Source organism: Mustela erminea, chromosome 3 (genome assembly GCF_009829155.1).
Source record: "Mustela erminea isolate mMusErm1 chromosome 3, mMusErm1.Pri, whole genome shotgun sequence".
NCBI classification, from domain to species: Eukaryota; Metazoa; Chordata; class Mammalia; order Carnivora; family Mustelidae; genus Mustela; species Mustela erminea.
Genome location: NC_045616.1, coordinates 122275374 through 122299668, shown reverse-complemented (window position 1 = coordinate 122299668; position 24295 = coordinate 122275374). Strand labels below are relative to the sequence as shown.

The 24295-nt window shown below is 38.0% G+C and overlaps 1 protein-coding gene across 2 annotated transcripts in view; it reads right to left on the bottom strand.

Annotated features, from left to right (window-relative positions):
- DCTN4 (dynactin subunit 4) overlaps positions 1 to 22317 on the bottom strand; it is a 29744-nt gene extending 7427 nt beyond the window's left edge. Inside the window, exons 1-11 of one of the 2 annotated variants that reach the window (XM_032337292.1) lie at positions 22139 to 22317; positions 19138 to 19208; positions 17416 to 17594; positions 10585 to 10628; positions 9279 to 9386; positions 8153 to 8173; positions 7675 to 7748; positions 7336 to 7448; positions 6909 to 7018; positions 2744 to 2817; positions 722 to 776 (exon numbers count right to left, since the gene is read on the bottom strand). In XM_032337292.1, coding sequence (XP_032193183.1) covers positions 722 to 776; positions 2744 to 2817; positions 6909 to 7018; positions 7336 to 7448; positions 7675 to 7748; positions 8153 to 8173; positions 9279 to 9386; positions 10585 to 10628; positions 17416 to 17594; positions 19138 to 19208; positions 22139 to 22273 — 984 coding nt within the window. In that variant the 5' untranslated portion in view covers positions 22274 to 22317. The remainder of the gene's footprint in view (positions 1 to 721; positions 777 to 2743; positions 2818 to 6908; positions 7019 to 7335; positions 7449 to 7674; positions 7749 to 8152; positions 8174 to 9278; positions 9387 to 10584; positions 10629 to 17415; positions 17595 to 19137; positions 19209 to 22138) is intronic. The other variant, XM_032337293.1, reaches the window with a different exon arrangement.
- Between the last annotated feature and the right edge of the window lie 1978 nt (positions 22318 to 24295).

Below are 24295 nucleotides of genomic sequence, written 5' to 3'. Positions count from 1 at the left end.
TCTAAGTGATTAAAGTTTACAACTCTTGCTCCATCCAGTCCTCCACTTAAGGACTCCTTAGCAACAACTTAAGTCTGCTTAGTCTCAAAGTCCTCGTAAAGCATGAGAGCCACAGGATAGCCAGACAGAGAAAAAAAAATTCATCAGGACTCTAAAAGACTTTTAAGACTTCTTGTCCCATAATTTGCCCTTGTTTGGTACTTTCTTGAGGTTAGCAAAATCTTTCAGATGAACGTGGACTCCATAAGCAGCATGAAAGGAAAGAACAAAAGGGGCTGTTGCAGAATATTCTACACTCATGGTGGGGGTGAGGAGGCATAGATAAGGAACTCAAAGAAGAGAGGGGCTGTGGTAAAGAAATCCCGTTGATTCCTCGTATCTGATACACGCACACACATGGGATGTGGAGAGTCTCCTGGCTGGAGAAGAGCTAAAGATGTCTGTGGGATAAAACAACTTCCTTCTTTCCCCACCCATGAGTTCATCTTTACATAATTTACATGCTGCTCCTTCTAACCGTATGTCAAAGATGCTCTTGCCAAGAATCCCAGCTTAAAGAAGTTAAAAATCCCAATCCCTTTATGACTTCAAACTTTCTTTTCTTTCCCTTGCTCCTGAATCTCATGCTACATACACATAGCCGCACACACACACACACCCGCGCACACACACACATTTCTTATCAGTTCTTTATCTTCCTGCTAATAAGCAAAGTACTAACCTTCATGTAGCGAAGGTTGGGAATTGACATGATTCTCACTTCTGGGATATAATTGCTATGTGTGAATAAAAAATATATTAATGTCCATTGAAGTCTCTTAAAATCATTGTTACTTTCCTTTCAAGCGATTTCAGCGAAGATTTCTTCAAGTTAATCAGAACATGTCACAGAAAAAGAATTTCAAAGAATCATACCATCATAATTAAGAATTTAAGACTTATGAAACCAACGGCTGAGTTCTTTCTGAAATCGTATGTACACTTCTACATAGAGCCTATATATCTGTGTGCATCATGGTAGATATCTTCCTTATGTATTTGCTAGATATATTTTTTTGAGATTTTATTAATTCATTTCTGTAAATCTAAAAGGCAACTGGTTATAGGACCCAAAACTGACTTAGTAACACACTGCAGAGGTTGAAACACACTACCACAAACTTATCAAATACTTTCATAAAGCACTGTGTGCTAGGCAATGTTTTAAACACTTTAACTTAATCTCCACTGTGACTGCATGACAGAGGTGTTATTACCATCACCCCCGTTACAGAGATGAAAAAACTAAGCTTGGAAGAAGTAACTTGGTGAATGGCCAGAATTCAAACTCAGGCAGTGTAGCGCCAGGGTCCTTCCCCTTAACCACTGTTTCGCTGCCCAAGAAAGACAACAGAATACTGTACTCACATGTGCTTAGTCTGAACTCAAAATCACCCAGGGTCAAATCTCAGCTTAGTGTTTGTGTACCTTTTCTTTCCTCCAAAGACAACAGACCAGCATTTCTCGACATTCTTGACTGCTGGAAGGACTTATTTTTAATTGCTGCAGAAAATTCTACAACCTCAGTGTACTGCAATTTAATCAACTATTTGTTAATGGTTAATCAGTCTGACACTGAAATTGTTTTTAGCTTTTTGCCATTAAGATGGTACAATACACATCTTACATATGTATCTTTAGATATTCGTGGTTTTGTTTCAACAGAATAGATTCCTGAGATGGTACTGCTGGTTTAGTCTATGTAACTTTGTCTTGACATTCCAGACCACTCTCCAAAAAGACTCTAGCAATCCACAAACCTACCAACAAAGTATGCAAATACATTTCCCCATGTGCTCACAAGCACTAAATGCTCTTTATTATTTTAAACTTTTCCTATCAAGTTTCAGCATCTTTCCATGTATTCACTGACCATTTGAAATTCCTCTTCTATAAACTGCCCGTTCAAATCCTTTTGTCCCACTCACATTTTCATCTTTCCAATCTGTGGGAATTCTGTTTTCCAGGGACATTAAATTTTTATCTGTCATGGAGTAGCAAATATTCTTTCCTGCTCTATTGTCTGCCTCAGGATTCTGCTGTCAAATATATAAATGTAAAAATATATGTAGTTTTTTTTTTTTACAATTTATGTTTTTGTTTTTTGTTTTTTGTTTTTTTTGCTAAGGGTCGGCTATTTTCTTCTTTAGCTGTTTCTGGGTATCCTGCCTTACTAGTTCCCTCTAAGCATTTCTTGCCCTGAAGTCAAGACAGTATTTTCCTAATTTTTCAAAATATTTTTGATAAGTAGTTTTCATTCACAAAATTCCCTTCTGTTGACAAGTCCCAGTGAATTAACACTAATAATTACTTTTATCCCACTCAATGAACACTGTTGCAGGGATCCTCTTTGATTTGTTCTACTTGGTTATTTTTTTTTACTTAATATCTTGGATCATTATCAAAACTAGGTACATTTTAACTTGCAATCAATGACCAGTGTCTCTCTGTCCAATAACTAATTAATAATCACCACCCAGAGACCATACCATCACTGTGTCCCTGATGCAAACACCCTTGATTCTAGGTCTGTAATTTGTTTTAAAGTTCATGGTACAGAACTTGAAACCTAACCAGAAAAAACAGCAAGATAATTCTGATGAAGTTTTTCTTTCTTTTTTTTTTTTTAAATCCCAGAGTAAATACATTTTGTTGAAAAAAGTCAAAGAACAATAACTAAAAACACTGATCCCAAAATACTCACACAGCAACCAGCTGGATTTTGAATTTGATAGATGTTGGATTAAATTCTGGCTTGCTCAAATTATGTTCACATTTCTAAAAAGAAAAATTTGTAGTATGTATTAGAGGAAAACAAGAAAGAAAACTCTGCTGGATCCATAGAGCTACTAAATTCAGAAGGACAGCACTGACTTGAGTTTTGTTTTGTTTTATTCTGCTATAAGACCACATGTTCTGATTGCCAAAATTTGCAAAAAAGATGATGCTTTGGACTTCTCTGGACATAAGCAAGAATCTATCAGATACTATACCTTTGCGGTGCTTAATAACTACTGAAATAACAACAACTAACATATACTGAGTACATACTAAGTGTGCTGAACCATATGCTCCTTAAGGGGATTTAAACATGACACTGACTTTGTAAGGTAAGTGTAGGTACCAAAACTGTTATTGTCCCCATTTTACACATGATGAAAATGGGGCACAAGAAGGGTAAAGTCATCTTACCCAACACCACAGAGCCAGTAAGAATTAAAGCTGGGTCGGCACCTGGGTGGCTCAGTCAGCTGAGCATCGAACTCTTGGTTTAGGCTCAGGTCATGATTTTTGGATCATGGGACTGAGCCCCAAGTTAGGCTCCACGCTCAGCTGGGAGTCTATCTGAGATTCTCTCCCGCTGCCCCCCACCTCATGCTCTCATGCTCTAAAATAAATAATCTTTAAAAAAAAAAAAAAAGAATCAAAGCTGGGATTTAAATCCAAGTAGTGTGATTTCAGATCCTATGCTTTAAAATACAGTAACAATTTTTTACTTTCTTTAATGGGTACTACATACACTTGGTTAAAAAATTTCTTAACAGTACAAAACAGGGACCGTGTAAAGGTACCCATTACTTGTCCCCTTGTCCTCCTCCCCAGAGTCCTACCAGTATCTGTGTTTTCTTTAATAGCCTGTGCACATACAAGTATATACACACATTGTCTTTTTTATAATAACAAAAAAAGGGAGTATTTTATATACTCTTTGGCCCTTTACTTTTTTCCTTATCTTAGAATTCTATACCAGCACACACAGAGCTATCTCTGTATCTTACTGTAATCATTTCTGTACCTTATTCAACCATACCCACACTGATGGATATCTGTGACGTTTCCATGATCTTGCTACTATAAAAAAGGCAGCAATGAGTAAGTATTCCTGCATATCAGTCATTTCCCATATGTGTTAACTTCTGCTAATCTGGTTAACTATCAAATGGTATTTCACTGCAGTTTTAACAGACATTTCTCTGATTTCTGTAGGAGTATCTTTCATGTTTATTGGCTATTGGGATTTCCTCTGCTGTGACTTACATGTTAGTATTTATTGGATCTTCATATACTGACTGGAGTATGTTTTCCTTACTAATTTGCTTAAGTTCTTTACATGTTCTGAACACTAATCCTTTAATTATATATCTTATAAATTACTTTTCTCAGGTTATGGCCTATCTTTTCATTACTACGGGTTTCCTTTGGAGTGCAGGTACAAGTTTCACTGTGTCAAATATATAGCACTGATTCCTCTACAGTTTGTGCTGATTTGCCTTATTTATGGACTACTCCCTACCCAGAAGTCAAAGATTTTCCTGTCTCCTTCTAGAAGTTTTGCTCTTCATATTTGCTCATTCATGTTTCTAATGTTCCAGGGCACCTGGGTGGCTCAGTCAGTTAAGCATCTGCTTTCGGCTCAGGTCACGATCTCAAGGTCCTGGGACTGAACTAGCATCGGGCTCCCTGGTCAGTGAAGTTCTGCTTCTCCCTCTGCCCCTCTCTCTGGCTCATGCACTCTTCTCTAATAAATAAAAACTACCTTAAAAAAAAATGAAGTTTCTAATGTTCCTGAAATTGACTTTTGTGAATGGTGTGAGACAGAGACCCAATTTTATTTTCATGTAATTATTTGACCTAGGAAAATCTAACAGGCTAGTCTTTCCCCAGTGATATGCAATGCTGTATTTGGTAAATACCAAGTTTTCTCACACCCATGAGTCTGTTTCTACTTTCTCTACTCCGTTCCAAGTCTGTTAACCTATATAAATGCATATCAAAAAAAATTTTTGTTTATACACACACATACTTGTTTTCCTTCCTGCCCTCCCTTCCTTACACAAAAAGTTGTGTACTTGCCACACACCCTACTTTTTGCATTTAAAAATATATCCCATATTAGTACATTCCTTTTTAGAGTTATAGTACTCACTTCATGGATATACCATAATCTGCACACTTTGTATTTGTGGAAGTCCACCTACCCTGAAGATACATGGATCAATAGGAAACTGCTTATTTACTTTTGATAAATCTGGTGAATTGTACAGTCAACATGAATCTTGTATAACGTCTTATGAATTTACATATTAAAATTTACTATCATTAATCTCCTTAAAGGAATCAACTTTTTGTTGTATTGCTTTTTTATATTTCACAGTGGTTTTTTGTTGTTCTTTTTTTTTTTTTAAGATTTTATTTATTTATTTGACCGACAGAGATCACAAGTAGGCGGAGAAGCAGGCAGAGAGAGAGGAGGAAGCAGGCTCCATGCCGAGCAGAGAGCCCGATGTGGGGCTCGATCCCAGGGCCCTGGGATCATGATCTAGGCCGAAGGCAGAGACTTTAACCCACTGAGCCGCCCCTTTACAGTGGTTCTTAACTCATTAGTATCCTCTTCCTTCATGTTTCCTTGTACTTACTTTGCTGTTCTTTTTCTAACTTCTTGAAATGTCTGCTGAAATCACTCATCTTTTATTTCTTCCTTTCTAATATACAGGTTTACTTCTAGGCATGGCCTTAGCTGTGTCCTATAAGTTTTCCTCTACAGGAATGACTAATTCCTAATTTAATTGCACTCTGATCAAATAATAAATTCTAATAATACCATCTTTTGAAAAATGTTGAGGGGTGTCTGGGTGGCTCAGTGGGTTAAAGCCTCTGCCTTTGGCTCGGGTCATGATTCCAGGGTCCTGGGATGGAGTTCCACATTGGGCTCTCTGCTTGGCAGGGAGCCTGCTTCCCCCTCTCTCTGCCTGCCTCTCTGCCTACTTGTGATCTCTATCTGTCAAATAAATAAATAAAATCTTCAAAAGAAAAAAAAAAGAAAAAGGTTGGGACTGACTTTATGACCAGTATACAGTTAATTTTTATAAGTGTACTGTGTATACTTGGAAAGAATGCATATTCTGCAGATAACTGGGTACATGTTTGTTCTCTTGGTTACTAAGCGAAGCATGTTTAATTTCCCCAAATCACTTGTCTAAAATAATGTAATTTTCTCCAATGTTTCGGTATTTTGAGTCTACATTATTCAGTGCATATAATTTTAGAACTGTTACATCCTCTTTGTGAATTATTTCTTCCTTTATGAATTATCCCTCCATTTAAAAATTTATTATTTATACAATCCAGCTTTCCCATTTATCTTCACTTCCAACCTTTCTGAATTCTGTTTCTTGTGATTAGCATAAAATGGGCAGGCATTTTGTTGGTTTTCTTATTAGTCTTTTAACAGAAGCATTTACTTCACTGGCATTTATATAAATACTGAAATATTTGGCTGTAAATCTATCTCACTACATGCTTTCTATTTGAACCACCAGTTTTATGCTCTTTTCCCTCTGTTCTTTTTGTACATGGCTTTTATCAAGCTGAGGAAGTTCTGTATTGCTGTTTTGATCTACAAGGTTTCTTTTCCATGTTCTTTTGGTTTTCTTCTACAATGTATTTATTGAAGAAATTCAGTTGTCGGTTTTATAAATTCATAGAGGCTGGATTTTGCTGATGTTTCTTCTTTATTCCTTTCTTTTAAATTATTTTATTACTCCTCTTTGTTGCCTCTCTATCAGCCTGAAAGTCATACATTCTTTCACTACTCTTCTAGGGGTTAGTGCTATGAATTTATTGACCTTCAGGTACCTCATTTTCCACATGTGTAGAACAGGGGTAACAACAGTACCTACATCTCATAGTTTAAGGATTTTTATCTTGAAAGCATTTAAAATGGTACCTGGATACCTAAGTACATTCTCTATAAGCGTATTTTATATTTATTACATTCTGGAAGTTTCGACATTGGCCAGATATCAATGTTTATTTCATTCCTGCTTTTCTCTGGTACAAACGGCAACTCTACAGAATGGAGTAATTACCCGACAGCGCAGGGACCGTTTGATCAGAAGATGTTTGTGACGAGGATAGAGCTGTGAAGCACAGACTGGCTGGAAGTCAGGCTGCAAGAGGCGCTGCTGAAGGGTGGTCACTAGCATGAAAGGCAAAAACCAGGCTTAGTTTACAATGACTCACTCAAAATTAGACTTATGAGATAATCTTTGTGAACAGTCCTTCCAACACATGAAACAACACTTCCTTTGTGAATAGTTCTTCAAAAAACTACGACAGAGAAACCTGACATTTTAAAGTTCTTCAAGTGATTATATCTATTTCATTTGTTACTGGATTTATGTTACTACTAACAACCATGACACCATCAAAAATCTCAAAACTCAGGGCACATTGGTAACAAAAGCAGAATTAGGTGTAAAATAGAAACCAAGGGGAAAAAACGTAAAATATTACCCTCTGTTAAATTTACTGGTCTTGTATAGTAATCTTCAGGTAGAGGTTCCACTTCGTCTACAGCCTGAGCTGGCTCAATCTTTATCTCTTTCTGGTCCTCTCCTTCTTTAAGGCTAAAAGATAAAAAACACTAATTTCTCAAAGGTCCATCTGATCGCCTTCACAGTCTACAATATCAGTAACTAAAGTATTCTTCTATTGCAGAACATTCTTTCTCTGCTGGGGTCTTTTCTAAGCATGACAATCTTCTTCCCCAGTAGCAAGTGTTTTATGTCACATTCCTCTAATTCATTTGGATACCCACTTTTCTCCTCAAAGTCATTTAATGTCCAAACTTACGACAGTCCGGCAAGGGTACTGATGGTTGCACCAGCTCGTGGTCGCTGAAGCCTGGTTCCAAGACCATATTTGTCCTAAAAAGAGTTCAGAAATTCCAATTACAAATACTACATTTATACATCCTATTTACCACAAGAAAGACTTTTGGGTGGGCCAGCATGAGAAGCTCAGGGAAATAAGCAAAAAAAAAAAGCTAATTTGAAAGCTCCTTTTAAAGAAAGTAATTTGTAGCCCCACATCATCTTATTTTTAAAATAATTGGCAAACGCACCAAACATGGAGACTGAAACTACATTAGTAGAGTAAAACTGAACTAAATGATTTTTTAAAAAATCACAAATATCTAAAAATATCTAAGCTATGACCTAGACCAGAACTATGTGAAGTGTCTATGGCAAATGATGAATGTCTTCTTGGAACACCAGCGATCATCTGCTAACTTCTTCAGGGTTAGCAAGAATCATAAAAGAGAACTTACCACTACATGAATAGTGTGTTGCTGTAGGCCCCCAAATAGCAGCAGGTCGCAACAGAGACAAAAAAATGCAGCATAAGACAGAAGCAAACTCATACAGCAGGCAGGTTATAAGGGAAGCTGGAAGAATAATGCCTTTAATTCAAACTCCTCTCCTACATACACTAGGGCATATGCTGATTCTACCACCGGGCTATTCTGAAAATTTCATTTAGACTTCATTGAAGTCTCTGGTAATGTAGATGCTTTGCATGTCTTAATGTCTTATTTTGTTCTAAGCTAAATATTTTTATATGGACCCCACCAATCCTTAGGGATTCAATGGCTTAACTAATTCTCATACAGAAGTAGTATGACAAGTTACATTTCCTCAGCTGTCAATCTACACTACAGGATTGTTGTGTAAAATATGTGAAAAGTTCTTATTAGAATAGTGCCTGACAAATCACTGTCCTTCAATCAATGTTATTTATTCAATGTCAACCTGCTTGACCCCAAGCAAGCATACAGAAAAGAAATTGTTCTACGAGAGCAAATGAAACGTAGGGGACAATAACAAAAGCTCCATATCCTCATGTTTTGCTTCTGGATAGCACACAGACTGTAGTCAATGCCTTCTGTGAAGAATTCCTATCAATGACACTGGCATGTATTACTATTTATTTAACCACGCAAAATGTACTGTGTAAGAGTCAGTGTTCTTCACACTGGAAAACTACAGGAAGGTACCAGAAACAATAATTTGAGCTGGGAACCCATTACTATAGGATATCAAAGGTGGCCTACCTGTCTAATATGAATAAAATCTAACACTTGCCTCTCTTCCTCTGTAGTTTTGTTTTATCTACAAAATTAAACACTAGCCCTGGGGAATAATCAGAAGAGAGAGGGCAGTGATAGAAAAAGGAACACAAATGTCCTTAAAACTCAAAGAACTCAAATAGAGTGAATGATATGGCAAAAGCCTAACCCCTGGACTTAACCCCCTATGATTTGAGAAACCTTTCTCTGCTACCCATCATTCAGAAATCTAAGGTCAGTGGCCACCTTCTGAAATGGTCACTGTTCCCAAGACACAGAGGCCTTGTGCACAATGAACTGCACACTCCTTTTTGTACCAAGTCCTCACCGAAAAAGCCAAAGGCATATAGTTTCTACGCCGTGCCAGTTTCTTGCGATCTCGTTCAACCTTCTCCTTCTGAGCAAGCTGCTGGTAATATTCAATCAGTTTGTTCATCTGTAAGACATTGAAGACACAGTAACTGTTTTCATGAGGAAGCTAACAGGAAGTATGAAAAAGTAAGCGATGACACTTACTGGACACGAACAGAGAAGGCAAATTACTACAGTGGGCAAATTTGCCCTTTTCCTCAAAAAGAATTTCTTTTCATTACATTTCTCTGTATAATTTCAGAATTAAAATGGAAACTTTAAGTTTAACAATGGGAAGAAATGGGTAATGTAAAGGCTAGGAAATTTCATGCCCTCTTGTTTTATTTCACTTTTACTTTTTACTTTTTCACTTCCTTTTACTTCGTTACTTATTTTGCCCTACAACTACTCCCATTTTTTCTGTATGGCCACAGGTCTATTTCTTTCTTTTTTTTTTTTTTGAAGATTTCATTTATTTATTTGACAGAGATCACAAGTAGGCAGAGAAGCGGGCAGAGAGAGAGGAGGAAGCAGGCTCCCTGCTGAGCAGAGAGCCCAATGTGGGGCTCAATCCCAGGACCCTGGGATCATGACCTGAGCTGAAGGCAGAGGCTTTAACCCACTGAGCCACCCAGGTGCCCCAGGTCTATCTATTTCTAAGAATGTAACATTTTGTACTATGTCTTCTCCCCCACTCATTTGTTTTCATTTTTAAAATATATCCTAATCCTAAAAGTAATACCTGTTAACTGTGAAAACTTAGAACAACATTAAACAAAGCAAAACTTCTCTTTTATCTCTTGTGCCCAAGTCACTCTTCCCCTCATAAAGGTATCTGCAATTATTAGCTTAGGTATCTTTCTTACACACTTACACATATGGGTATGTGATTACACTTTGCACACATTAAAACAAAAACCCTGTGTATAGATACATAGCTTTTTTATGTCTGAAAGAAAGTATTTTTCATATAGGGGAAAAATATATTATTTTATAACTTTATTTCACCAAAAAATAAACACATACTGTTTTCTTTTTCTGAGTCACAGCCTGACTACAGAACCAAAGCTACAACTAGATTTCTCTATCAACTTAAGCCAGACTAGAAAATACAGCCATTGTGATTTAATGTCTTACGAGAAGCACTTTCTGTGTGTAACAGACACCAAAATAACATCACAGATTTCTAAGCATATGCCATATCCATGAATAAAATGGAAGATCATCAGTCTTTTTCTCCATCTCTTCTTAGTTCATCCTCTCTCTGATGACGCTTTACTTACCCGTTGCGTGTGAGGATTTTCAGGTTCCTGCCAACCACCGCTAGCTGCAAAATAAAGGGGCATTAAACAAATTTTCATAACTTGATATTTTTATTTTCATAAAAACAGTTCATCTGCAGGCCACAAAATGAAATTTAAAAACACAAAATCACAGAACTTCCAAGAAAGAGTCCTATGAGTTATATAGACCAGAACACTCACAATGAAATTTTCATTAAAAATAATGAGGGTGACAAAGATAACAGCCCCACCACCACAACTAAGACATGCATAGCTTCTGTGACAAGCATCTGAAATGTATTACATTTCATTTTATGTAATAACTGTCTGACATGGGGATTCTTATTATTAGTCTCACTTTACAAATGAAACTGAGGCTCAGAGAAGTTAAATTAACTTGCCCAAAATAACTTGTCTCACAGATAGTTAAGTGGTAAAGCTGGGATTCAAACTCAAGCAGTCTGACTCTTAAGACCCTGCTCTTATCTGTAACACTGCAATTTCTATGTTCTATGACCTTGATTCAGAGAATTTCTTATGTAAGAAACAAACAGCACAAATCACAATGGAAAAGGTTAGTCCAGAAAGCTAAAAGTAAAACCATGACAAATACAGCTGAGTCCTGAACAACAGAACTGTGAGCGTCCACATATATGTGGATATTTTTCAACAAATACAATATAGCACTGTAGCTGCATTTTTAATTTTTTCTAGTTTACTATATTACGAGACTATATAGATACAATACATACAACTTACAAAGTATGTGTTGTTCATCAACTGTTTATGTTATCAGGGAGGCTTCCAGTCAACAGCAAGCTATTAGTAGTTAGGTTTTTGGGGAGTCAAAAAGTCATGCAGATTCCCCACAGTTGGGGGTCAACACTTTAACCTTTGCATTGTTCAAGGCTCAACTGTATATCTCAATAAAGCTAACCCCCCAAAAAGGGGAAAAAGTAAACTACAATGAGATACAGTTTTACAACCATCAGTCTGGAAAAATGAAGTAAATCGCACAACACTACAGCAGCCAAGGCTCTGGAGCAACGGGTAGCCTACTCTTACGCATAAATCAGCTCTGTACTAGGAGCAGAATGCTAAGAGAGAAAAGTTGTAGCAGGATACATATATGGTGTGTTTCCATGTGTTTCATATTGAAAAAAACATCTGTTAGTGGCTACATGCATGCATGGACACCAGACATCGATAAACACAGGACTGGGGTGGTTACTGCTCCAGGAGGCTGAGGAAGGGACTCTAGTGGGGATAGGCTACACAAGGGGCTTACACTGTTTGGGTTACGTTTACTATCTGAAGCTGAATGTGTATTATCTATATAAGTAAAAATAACCTTTTTTCAAAACACAAAGGACGCTTGTTAAAGGTGATGCTACACCTTGCAAGAAATGGCAACGACATCCTTTAGTATATTAATATTTTAAAGGTTGCCTTACTTAAGACAATCACGAAAATAATAATGTAAAAGAAATGTTTTACTTGTAATATTTTAAAAAATCTAAATGAGTGTTTTACCTAATTGCTTTAGAACTGGCAACTTACTCTGAAGAACACTTTGGGAAACATAACTATCTCATTTCTCTGCACATTACAGACACAATGGCTTACTTATAAATAAACAAATAGTTCTGAAGTGGTTTCAGAGCTTCTCAGACACCAACAACATCATGAAAGTAAAAATTATCTGTACTCTTTAAGAGCTCCTACTATTAAATTATTATTATTTTTTTTTTTTTTTTTTTTTTTTTTTTTTTTTAAATTATTATTGTCAAGATACCCTAGAGGAAAAAGATTTCTAGAAGTAAACACAGGTTTTAAGCTCTGAAATATAAATTCTCCAACCTTAATGGCTCATAATCTAAAAAGCATAAAACATTCTCTTAAGGGTAACACTGAGAAATCTATTTGGATTTCTGGGCATTATTTCTTTACCTTGACAACAAGAGACAAAATATAAACACAGAAAAATATGTTCCAAAAAAAATACTCTTCAATTCACTGAGGCGTACATACTCTGCCACTCTGAGGTTGTTTTTCATATTTAACTTACATTCATAAGTAAATTCAAACAGCTAACTTGCTATAGTGATATTAAAACACACATTTACTGACAATCTAAACGTGCTATAGAATCTTTCTAATAAAAATCACATTTCAGGAAGCATCTATCCACCATGAGCAACAGTCGAGAGCTCCAGCATTCTAAACCAAAGACCAAACTCAACAGAATCAAGGATTGAATTTTTAAGAATAAAGAAACCTGACCCATATTTATTTCCAAACTGCGTAAAAATCAGTAAGAAGTTTGTACTTAAAGTCCGTCTTCATTTTAGTTATGTCAACTGACATGAGTTAATTATGGGCTTCATCACAGACTAGTAAGTTGGCTGAAATTTTAAAGATTGTATTTATTTATTCGAGAGTGAGAGAGAGATAGCACGAGCAGGGTGGCAGGTGGAGAGGGAGAAGCAGACTCCCCACTGAGCAGGAAGGCAGAACCCTGGGATCATGACCTGAGCCACAGGCAGATGCCCAACCAACTGAACCACTCAGTTGGCCCCCAAGATGGGAATTCTTACCAAGTCTGAAAAGTTTCAGAAAGTTGAATGAAAATTCAGAAAGAAAAAAAGACAATGGGGAGTTAGCAATGCCACTATTTCTATAAAAAATAAATAGCAACTCAAGATCTTGAACTGACTTATACAGTTTCTACTCTCTGATGTTAACCATGGAGTACAGGAAATGTAAAAATAAAGGAAGTTTCCCAGTCAACAAAACCAAAAGACAACCGACAGAATGGGAGAAGATATGTGCAAATGACATATCAGATACAAGGCTACTATCCAAAACCTATAAAGAATTTATCAGACTCAACACCCAAGGAACAAATAATCCAATCAAGAAATGGGCAGAAGACATCAACAGACATTTCTGCAAAGACATCCAAATGGCCAACAGACATATGGAGAAAGTGCTCAATATCACTCAGCAGCAGGGAAATATAAATCAAAACCACAGTGAGATACCACCTCACATCAGTCAGAATGGCTAAAATGAACCAGTCAAGAAATGGCAGATGTCGGTGAGGATGTGGAGAAAGTGCAGCTCTCTTGCACTGTTGGTGGGAATGCAAGCTGATGCAGAAACTCTGGAAAACAGTATGAAGGTTCCTCAAAAAGTTGAAAATAGAGCTACCCTACAACCCAAGCAATTGCACTATTGGGTATTTGCCCCAAAGACACAAATGTAGTAACCCAAAGGGGCATGTGCATCCCAATGTTTATAGCAGCTATGAAGAGCCTAGATGTCCATCAACAGATGAATGGATAAAGAAGATGTGGTACATATATACAATGGAATATTATGCAGCCATCAAAATTTGAAATCTTGCCATTTGCAATGATGTGGAGAGAACTGAAGGATATTATGCTAAGTGAAATAAGTCAATCAGAGAAAGACAATTATCATATGATCTCACTGATACGTGGAAGTTAAGAAACAAGGCAGAGGATCATAGCGGAAGAGAGGAAAAAATGAAACAAGATGAAACCAGAGAGGGAGAAAAATCATAAGAGATTCTTAACCTTAGGAAACAAACTGAGGGTTGCTGGAGTGGAGGGGGTGGGAGGGAGGGGGTGTCTGGATGATGGACATTGGGGAGAGGGTATGTGCTATGGTGAGCGCTGTGAATTGTGAAAGACTAATGAATCACAGACCTGTATCCCTAAAACAAATAACACATTATATGTTAATTTAAAAAAATAGAATAGCCCACATAATCTTAAAGTACAACAATACTGGAGAATTCACCCTAGAGAGTTACTAAGATCTATTTTTAAACTTTTTATTTTTATGTATTTTTATTATTTTTTTATGATGAATATGCTTTTAACATATAGTGTTAGATAAAGGTATACAATATAGTGATTCAGTAATTTAAAAAAAAACAAAACAATTCTATAAATTACTCAGTGCTTATCACAGAGTACTCCTTATTTCTTTGTGGGAATTTTTTAACACTTAACGACTTCTTAAATTCCAGTATAATCAATGTACAGTGTTATATTAGTTGCAGGTGTACAATATAGTGCTTCAGCAATTCTATGCATTACTCAGTGCTCGAATAAGTACACTCTGGATCCTTTGCACCTACCTCCCCTACCCCCACACTCACCTGCTCCCTGGTAACCATCAGTTTGTTCTCTATAGTTCAGAGTCTGTTTCTGCTTATCTCTTCTTTCCTTTGTTCGTTTGTTTTGTTTTAAGATTTTATTTATTTATTTCACAGACAGAGATCACAAATAGGCAGAGAGGCAAGCAGAGAGAGAGGAGGAAGCAGGCTCCCTGCTGAGCAGAGAGAGCCTAATGCGAGGCTCGATTCCAGGGTCCTGGTATCATGGCCTGAGCCGAAGGCAGAGGCTTTAACCCACTGAGCCACCCAGGCGCCCCTGTTTCGTTTCTTAAATAAGCTTTTTTACTTAAAAAAATTTTTAAAAGATAAATACAGGAAGTCTCCTTTAATAAAGGTAAGTGCAATCTCTACCCTGAAATGCTCAAATGATGGAAAAGTGATTGACACCTTAGCTGGTCTTTAGGTCCAAACACACACACAATTTTTCTGTTTCACTGATAAACATTTCATGTAAATACATACATCTTTGAGCATGTTTTTAATACTCCAGGATATCTGGAATTGGAAATGCTGGGCAGAAGGATAAAAGCAATTTATTTTCAAAAAACGGTGAAGGGGTTTTTAAGAATACAGTAACATGATGAACACTGAATAATGTACAAAATTGTTGAATCATTCTACTGTACACTTGAAACTAAAGTAGCACTGTAAGTTAACTCTACTAGAATTTAAATAAATAAAATGCTATTTATTTTATTAAAATAAAAACAAATATAAATAGAGGCACTTTGGGTGGCTCAATCAGTTAAGTGTCCAACTCTTTTTTTTTTTTTAATTTAAAGATTTTATTTATTTATTTATTTAGAGAGCATGAGAGGGGAGAAGGTCAGAGGGAGAAGCAGACTCCCCATGGAGTTGGGAGCCCGGTACGGAACTGGATCCCAGGACTCCCAGGATCATGACCTAAGCTGAAGGCAGTTGCTTAACCAACTGAGCCACCCAGGCACCCAAGCGTCCAAGCTGTGATCTCAGCTTGAGTCTTGATCTTAGGGTCCTGAGTTCAAGCCCCAAGTTTGGGGAAAAAGAAAAAATGGTGGGGGGATGAGTGGTGTAGTCAGTTAAGTGTATGACTCCTGGTTTCGGCTCTGGTGGTGATCTCAGTCGTGAGATGGAGCCCCAAATTGGGCTCCACACTCAGCACAGAGTCTGCTTGAGATTCTTTCCTCCTTTGTCCCTCCTACCTGCACTCTCTGTCTCTCTCAGATAAATAAATAAAATCTTAAAACAAAACAAAACAGGGGCACCTGGCTGGCTCAGTGGGAGGAGCATGTAACTCAATCTTGGGGCTGTGAATTCAAGCCTCATGTCGGGTGCAGAGCTCACTTAAATAAATATACTTCACTTAAATAAATGTATTTTAAAAACAAAATAAATTAATTTAAAAAAATAAAATTTTAATAAATGTTATCAAACTGCTCTCCAAGGTAGTAATATAGGAAAGAACTATCGTGCCATATTCTTGCCAACACCAGATCTAAAAAATTTGCCAAATCAATGAAGTTTTCATTTGCATTAGTAGTACAAAGCAATTTATGGATACTCAAAAAAGAGTCAAAATAAAAAGGGCTAAAAAATGTCAGGGGAGGGGGCGCCTGGGTGGCTCAGTGGGTTAAGCCTCTGCCTTCCGCTCAGGTCATGATCTCAGGGGTCCTGGGATCAAGACCCGAGTCGGGCTCTTTGCTCAGCAGGGAGCCTGCTTCCCTTCCTCTCTCTCTGCCTGCCTCTCTGCCTGATTGTGATCTCTGTCAAATAAATAAATAAATAAAATCTTAAAAAAAAAATGTCAGGGGAGGGAAACACAAACTTGAGCTCTAACTTTATGGAAGGTTAAGGTCTTTCCATGGAATCTGCAAGGTTTGGAGGAGTCTGGAGTCAAGATAAAGATAATTTTAACCTAACTATGGGCCCTACCATGTACACATTTTGGTTATTCATCATTTTATTTCTACTTCTATGAGCTGCTTTTCTTATCCTTTGCCTAGTCTTTCTTTGGGGCTTCTTTCTTGATTTACAAGGGTTCTTCATTTTTGCTTACGTATCTTTAGTTTGTTATATATGATCCAAATATTTTTCTTAGTTTGTCTTTTTTTTTTTTTTTAAAGATTTTATTTATTTATTTCACAGAAAGATATCACAAGCAGGCAGAGAGGCAGGCAAAGAGAGAGGGGGAAGCAGGCTCTAGCTGAGCAGAGAGCCCGATGCGGGGCTTGATTCCAGGATCCTGAGATCATAACCTGAGCTGAAGGCAGAAAGGCTTAACCCACTGAGCCACCCAGGCGCTCCTTAGTTTGTCATTTTTATCTTTTACATTTGTTCATGGTGTCTTTCATCATCTGGAGTATTTATGTTTTATGAAGAGCATTAATATTTTGATTGTAAAAAAGATTTATCAACAGATTTATCAACACTATTTTACCAGCTCTAAGAAAACTAAATGGTTTACCCAGTCTTAGACAAAACATTATGGTCCATAAATGTGAGAATTTGGAAACACAGAAGATTGAGCTCTGAATTTAGCTCCCGCATTCCAACAGGTAAACAGGTAACAGAAACAATCATCTGTGGGCAATTTTAACACTGCCAATTCCATAAAATCTTGTGTTGAAGTCCGCCTGACTCACCCACAGATTTGTCTGCCATGCCCACATCTCTAGATGTCCAGCGACAAAATCCACAGGCCAGGTAGTAGGCTTTTTTCATGGTGGTCTTGGCAGGGTCATCTGGAAGCTGTGTGGAGATACTTGTTGCCCGAGTAGAGAGAGTGTGCATACAGCCGGGACAGTCAAAGCAGTTGGCACACCTGTAACACAAGACCACTGTTCATTCACTTGACAAGCCTTTATCAAGCACCTGCTATGTACCACATAGTGTCCTAGGTATTAGGAATTCAAGAGGGACTGTAAGGGAGGACTGTCTTTCAATGAAAAGGAAATTAAAAAGTATTAAAATCTTGTTTTAAAATTTAAGTATTGTATGTTCATTTATTTATTTTTTTTTAATGTAATCATCACTAAAGTTCCCGAAGAATTAAGAGCCTGACCTATTCCAGAGACAATCACTGCTAAACAGTCTGGATTTAACCGTTTCAGACGTCATTTAGGCTTGTACAGACCACGAAGATTTCTGAGGGAGAGAGGTTACCACTTATGCCTTTAGAAAGGACTGAGCAGTTGCACAATGAAAACTCAAGAGTCAACAATATAATAGGCTATGAAACTGGGTTTGGAAAACAACTGCTTCTTTGCTGCACCAGAGAGCGGACACAGAAACCAAAGAATATTCTCAAACTGCAACAGTTCAGAAGCAGCGCCTTTTCAGGGCTTTCTGTTCTCTCCTTAGGCACCACTCTTCCTAACGCTCCCCCGACACTTCCCCTTTAGGGGCCCCAGTACCTTGCTGCTTGTAGCTTTTTCACCACCTGAGGTTATCAAGATTTCACTCCTAGAGTCCTGGACTTACTCTGAAGCTCTGTTCTACAACTCTAATTATTTGCGATATTTTGCCATCTGGATAATGTCCTCATATAAGGATAATAATGGTATCTACCCACTGTTCACTGCTCACTGATAGTCTGAGGATTAAGTCATAAAATTAACATGATTTAATTTAATGATGTAAATTTAATTTACATCATTAAATTAAATTTTTAATCATAAAACAAACAGTGTCTGGCTTATTAGGAGTTATTTCTCATGTTCAGGAAAGAAAAGTCATGGTGGTTCACATCCATGCAGGTATAAGGGTATGACTGGTAGCCAAGGACTTTCATGCTTAAGCTAAAAACCGAATGGCTTCCAGGGGCAATGAGCACACTTACTACCCAGATCTTGGTTTTTAATACTATTTTCCAATAAAAGGAACCAGGGATCCTTGGAGAAATGGCTATCTCAAGGACTGAGGCAGAGTTCCGGGAGTATCTTGTAGTATCTTGTATGCCCAAAAAATGACAGAACGCTCAAATGAATGAACAGCTTCCCCAACCTCCAGCCCATGAAACAAATGGGGGCACACCAAAGAGATACCGGAGTCTACCGAAAGAGCTCACAACGGCCAAAGCTGGAACAATCTGAGCAAAAAAATAAATAAATAAAGTGGTACTGGATTATATCCTATGGTATAAAACCAGTATTTAAATAAATGATTAAATAAATAAATAGGAGAGGAGAGAAAAATCTACCATTTAAACGAATTCCAAATAATTTATGTAGAAAATCCTCACAGAGAGGGAACATAACTCCCCACTATAAGAGTGTTTTCCTCTGAATTTCCTTGCCAGCTATTAAAAAAATAGTTGAGGAAAACAGGGGAAAAAAAAAAAAACAAAACCCGGATCCTAGTCTTACCTGTTCTTTTTCAATTTGGCTTCAGCCGATGGCATATTTTCTAAGCAACTGGGACAATAATGGGAGTCCACCTAGAAAGAAACAAGAAATCAAAAATCAGAGGAAAAGGCACTCAGTCTAGCTTGTATCTACATCTATGCCAAATAGTGAATTCTAAAATATACTGCACCAGAACATGAGAAACCAATGATATGCCAAAGAACCTAGACTGTTTTCAGCTTAGGGTTTATTCTTCAACCATGTTTTTTCTTATTTTCTGTATTTCCTAAAACCCTTCCATTTTTCCCTTCTGATCTTTCCTCTTCCCTTTCATTAGGATTTTATGTAATAGATGTGTTACAAGTTGTCTTGGAAAAGACATGGAAAAGAAGAACTCTATGATAATCTAATAAACAGACTAATAAGTAAAATAACACAATTTGTGAAGCTCTGATCAAATATCCTTTCATCGTTTTAAACTGTTTAGCTTTAATGGACTGTAATAACTTGATCGCACTTAAATTGTTAAAGGAAAACTTTAAAAGTTTTCTCATTATTAAAGTATTACATGTTCACAAAAGTTCTCTAATCTCTAATCAGAGATACTTTTTATTATTTTTAAATACTTTTATTTACTTATTTGACAGAAAGAGAGAGAGCAAGAGAAAGAACACAAGCAGGGAGAGTGGGAGAGGGAGAAGCAGGCTTCCTGCTGAGCAGGGGGCCTGACTGGGATCATGACCTGAGCTGAAGGCAGAGACCTAACGACTGAGTCACCCAGGTGCCCGATTACAGATTTTTAAATGGCAAATTAAACTACTAAGCCAGCAAGATACTCTTACTGTATGTAACTCAAAAACAAAGAAGGAAAATAAATTCACTGTATTTTTAAAGCTCTGAATAATTATTTTCTTTAATATAGGTAGATCCTATTTGACAGTTCTAGAACTTTAATCACCTACAGATGTACAGACAAATTTAAATGAATAGAAATACTATGACAGAAACTGGCTTCTTTTTTTCATCATCTGCTATACACAGGACCACCTTTGAAAAAATAAAGTCGCTGCTCAAATAACCTCTAGGAACATAAAGCACAGTACTGTTAACTAATATTGCACTTACTCATCATAAAAGGAAAACTATAATTTGTTCCTTCTTGTGGCTCTTTTCAAATTCCGTCTGTCCCTTCATGTGCAGCTTCAATCCCAGGTTCTCCATTAGAACTTTCTGGACTCCTCAAGCCCTTACTGGCCTCACCCTTCCCCAAATCCTAAAGGGCCTCCACTTCACAGGTGGAGGTACACACGAGTCAGTAAGATACAGTAAGACAGACTGTCCTAGCTCAAGATATCCTTAAAAATCATGGAGACTGAGCTCTCTAATGACCACCATGTGGGAATCTAAACCAATAAATTCTAGAAGTGGAGGTGAAGCTAGAACAGGAAAACACCTAAAAGACAAAGGACCTGCTAAAGAGATACACAGAGAAGATGCTAATGGAGAAAAAAACACAAGAAATATCCTGTATATAATATAGCAATGATTTTTCTCTTGTATTACTTAACTCCTTTCTGTGTCTATTCTTAATATTAAGATAAATACACCTAATAAAATTTTAATAATATGTAAAATGGGGCACCTGGATGACTCAGGCATTACAGGTCTACCTTCAGTTCAGGTCAAGATACCAGAGTCCTGGGATCAAGCCCCGCATCCAGCTCCTTGCCCATCGGGAAGCCTGTTTCTCCCTCTCCCCCTGCTTGTGTTCCCTCTCTCACTGTGTGTCTCTCTCTCTCTCAAATACATAAATAAAATCTTTTAAAAAATGAGTAAAATGGCTTAAAGTACATTATCAAAGTACATTTATCAAATACAAAATGGCTTAAAGTACGTATTTAACGTTTTCATATGCATTTTTAACAGTCCAGGTATCTTCAGTGAAGTTCTCTGAATCATGTTTCAAATCCTGATTTGAAAGGCTGCCGTGAGTTTCAAATCTTGGTCCTCTCTGCCACCCCCAAATTTTTGGCTGTGTAACCTAGGGCAAACACTGTGTCTGTTGCTTTAACTATAGTTTTTTGTTGTTGATTTTTTTTTAAGAATATTCATTCTATTGGCCTGTAGGATGATTAAATGAGTTTACATAAACCACATGGCGTATTGAAAGCACTGAATAAGCATTAACTGTTACCAGCAGCTTTTCCTTAACTAGACTGTGAGTCATTCAACAGCATGATTTATGTCTTACTCTTCTTTTAATCCCCAAAGCTTACAGAATGAACAAGATGTGCTAAGTGCTGTAGAAGTTTGGGGATTTTGTTATTTGGTAATTTTTTTTTTTTTAATGGGGTGGAGTGTTTTACGTTATGAGCAATCCTACTTCCAACGCCCACTTGTTCCTGCGAAGGACAGCACCATACCCTCTGGAGAAGCTCCATGAGCTTCTTACACGAACAGACGTTATTCTAAACGCTTTTAACCCAGTTCGCCCCAACCCAACCTCTTCCCTGCTGCAGGCCTTGGTCTGAGCCACAAAACACAGCAAGGCCCAGTTCCTGGCCAAAGTAAGAGCAGAACTTCCAAGATGGGAGGGGCATGAATGAGAACGCCCGTGGGCACCACCCTACAGTCAGTCATGGAAAGATGGTATCTCGACCCTCAAGTGGCCTGAATAATCACCCCCACATCTTCCTCCCCAACCCACCCAATTACCACCCCCCCCACCCAATTACCACCCCCCCCACCCCCGCCAGGAGACGGCCAGGGTCCTTAAAGTCAGGTTTGTCCAATCCGAAGGCGCTCCAGAACCAAAAGATCCGCTCAGCCCCACCCAAGGCCGCTCCTTCTTTCCAAATGACAAATTATAAGCAAATTAAATCGCTCGCAAATCTGAGTGACGGAAGACAGAGCCAATCAGCAAACTAGGAAAATGACTTCCCGCCCGTCGCCATGACTAGGGCAAACCCTTCCCCCCTCCTCCCCCAACACATACACACTCTTCACCAGACGACTGCATTACCTCGTGAGACACACATTCCAGCGACCGCAACTCGCTGCAATAGCGGCAGAAATAAAGCTGCGATAGCGGGGCCCGAACCTTCTTTTCTCCCTGGACTAGGTAGAGAACCCGCTCCGATTGCAGCAAGGACGCCATCTTGGAGGGGGAGGAGTCAACGACGCTCTCGCCGCGTCACGTGACACGAGAGGCTGCGTTGCCTCGGCGCCTTTCCTACGTATTTCGTCTGAGACTTTGCGTAAGGTTTCGGAACTCGTGAGACCCGGCGCCGGGCGAAAGTCACAGTGCGCTTGCGTAGCTGGGGATCCCCGGTTTCTTCCCCAGCGTTTCAGCGAGCGTTGTCTGCCTGGGCGAGGTCCGAGCTTTCTATGAGAGTACGCAATCCCAGATCAAATCAGACAGGCCAGTGCTCTCTGTTTCCTTGTCTCTTCCGGAAAGAAAGGCTGCACTTTTGTTTCATTTACAACGGCCTCTCCTGCCCTCACCTTCCAGGAAGACTTCCCGAAGGTAGATGGAGGGTCGCAGGGACAGAGTGCCTTGGGAACTGGAAAGTTAATAGTCATACCAGCACTTTGACTGTCTTGTCACTGACCTGTAGGAAATCTTCGCAGACATTATCTCGTTTGAAATTTTTTAGACTCTGAGTTCCTCCACCCAGAAGCCATGGCTCATTCATTTCCAGGTTTTGAGTATTTAGAATTAGGACTAAGTCTGTATTATGAGCATTCAGTAAGTATTGGTTGATGGAGGAATTAAATCATTGACCAATGTTGCTAGGTATCATTTACATTTTTTCTAGTGCATAAACTAAGGCTTAGATATATAAAATGATTGCTTTTAACCGGCCTAGCAGAGACTGGAGCCCAGATTACCCGCCACCAGTTCTATGCTCCTCTCATTGTACTAATGCATTCTTTACCTGTCTGATGTTGGAGCTGGTGAAAAGAAGTGGAACGGAATACTAATACTAGCTAACGTCTATTGAGTATTTATTGAGTGCAAGGCGCTGTGACCAAACTTTACACACATTGTCTCATTTAATGTTCACAAGAACTCCAAAAGGCAGGTGCTATCATTTTTATTTGGCTCCGAGGGAAACAGGCTCAGAGAATTACAATGACTTGTCTAAGATTTCATAGATAGCAGTGGAACCCTGTCCTGACTCCAGAGGTGCATGCATTACACCTATGCATACTGCCTCTAGCATATTTTTTCCCCAGCTTTATTGAGGTATAATTGACAACTTAAAATTATATATATTTAAGGTGTACATATCGATAATTTGATATACACTGTGAAATAATGAACTCAAGCTAATTAACATACCCATCACTTCACATGGCTACTATTTTCTTTTTTTCTCTTTTCTTTTTTCTGATGAGAACACTTAAGATCTACACTCTTAGAAAATTTCAAGGATATCATATACAATATCGTTAACTAGGGTCACACTGTTTATACATTAAAACTTCAGAAGTTATTCATCTTGCATAACTGAAATTTTGTACCCCTTGACCAACATTTTTTCACTTCCTCTCCCTGCCCCGCACCGACCCCCAGACCTTGGCAACAACCCTTTTCTCTGCTTCTGTGAGTTTGATTATTTTAGAATCCATATGTAAGTGAGATAATGCAATATTATCTTTCTGAGTCTGGCTTATTTCTCTTAGCATACTGTCCTCCAGGTTCATCCTGTTGCTTCAAATGGCAGGAGGTACATATTGATATATTTATGTTTATATTATATTTCAGTTATTGTATATATATTTATATATCACATTTTCTTTATTCATCTGTTGGCATTTATATTGTTTCCCTCTTTTGACTGTTGTAAATAATGCTGAGATGATTGTGGGAGTGCAGCTATCTCTTTAAGATTCTGATTTCATGGGATGCGTGGGTGGCTCAGATGGTTAAGTGTCTGCCTTCAGCTCAGGCATGATCCTGAGGTCCTGGAATCAGTCCCTCGTTGGGCTTCCTGCTCATCCCAGAGTCTGCTTCTCACTCTCCTTCCGCTGTTCCCCCTGCTTGTGCTCTCTTGCTCTCTTTGTCAAATAAATAAAATCTTTAAAAAAAAAAAAAGATTCTGATTTCTTTTCTTTTGGCTATAGACCTGGAAGTGGGACTACTGGATCATAAGATAGTTTTATTTTTAATTTT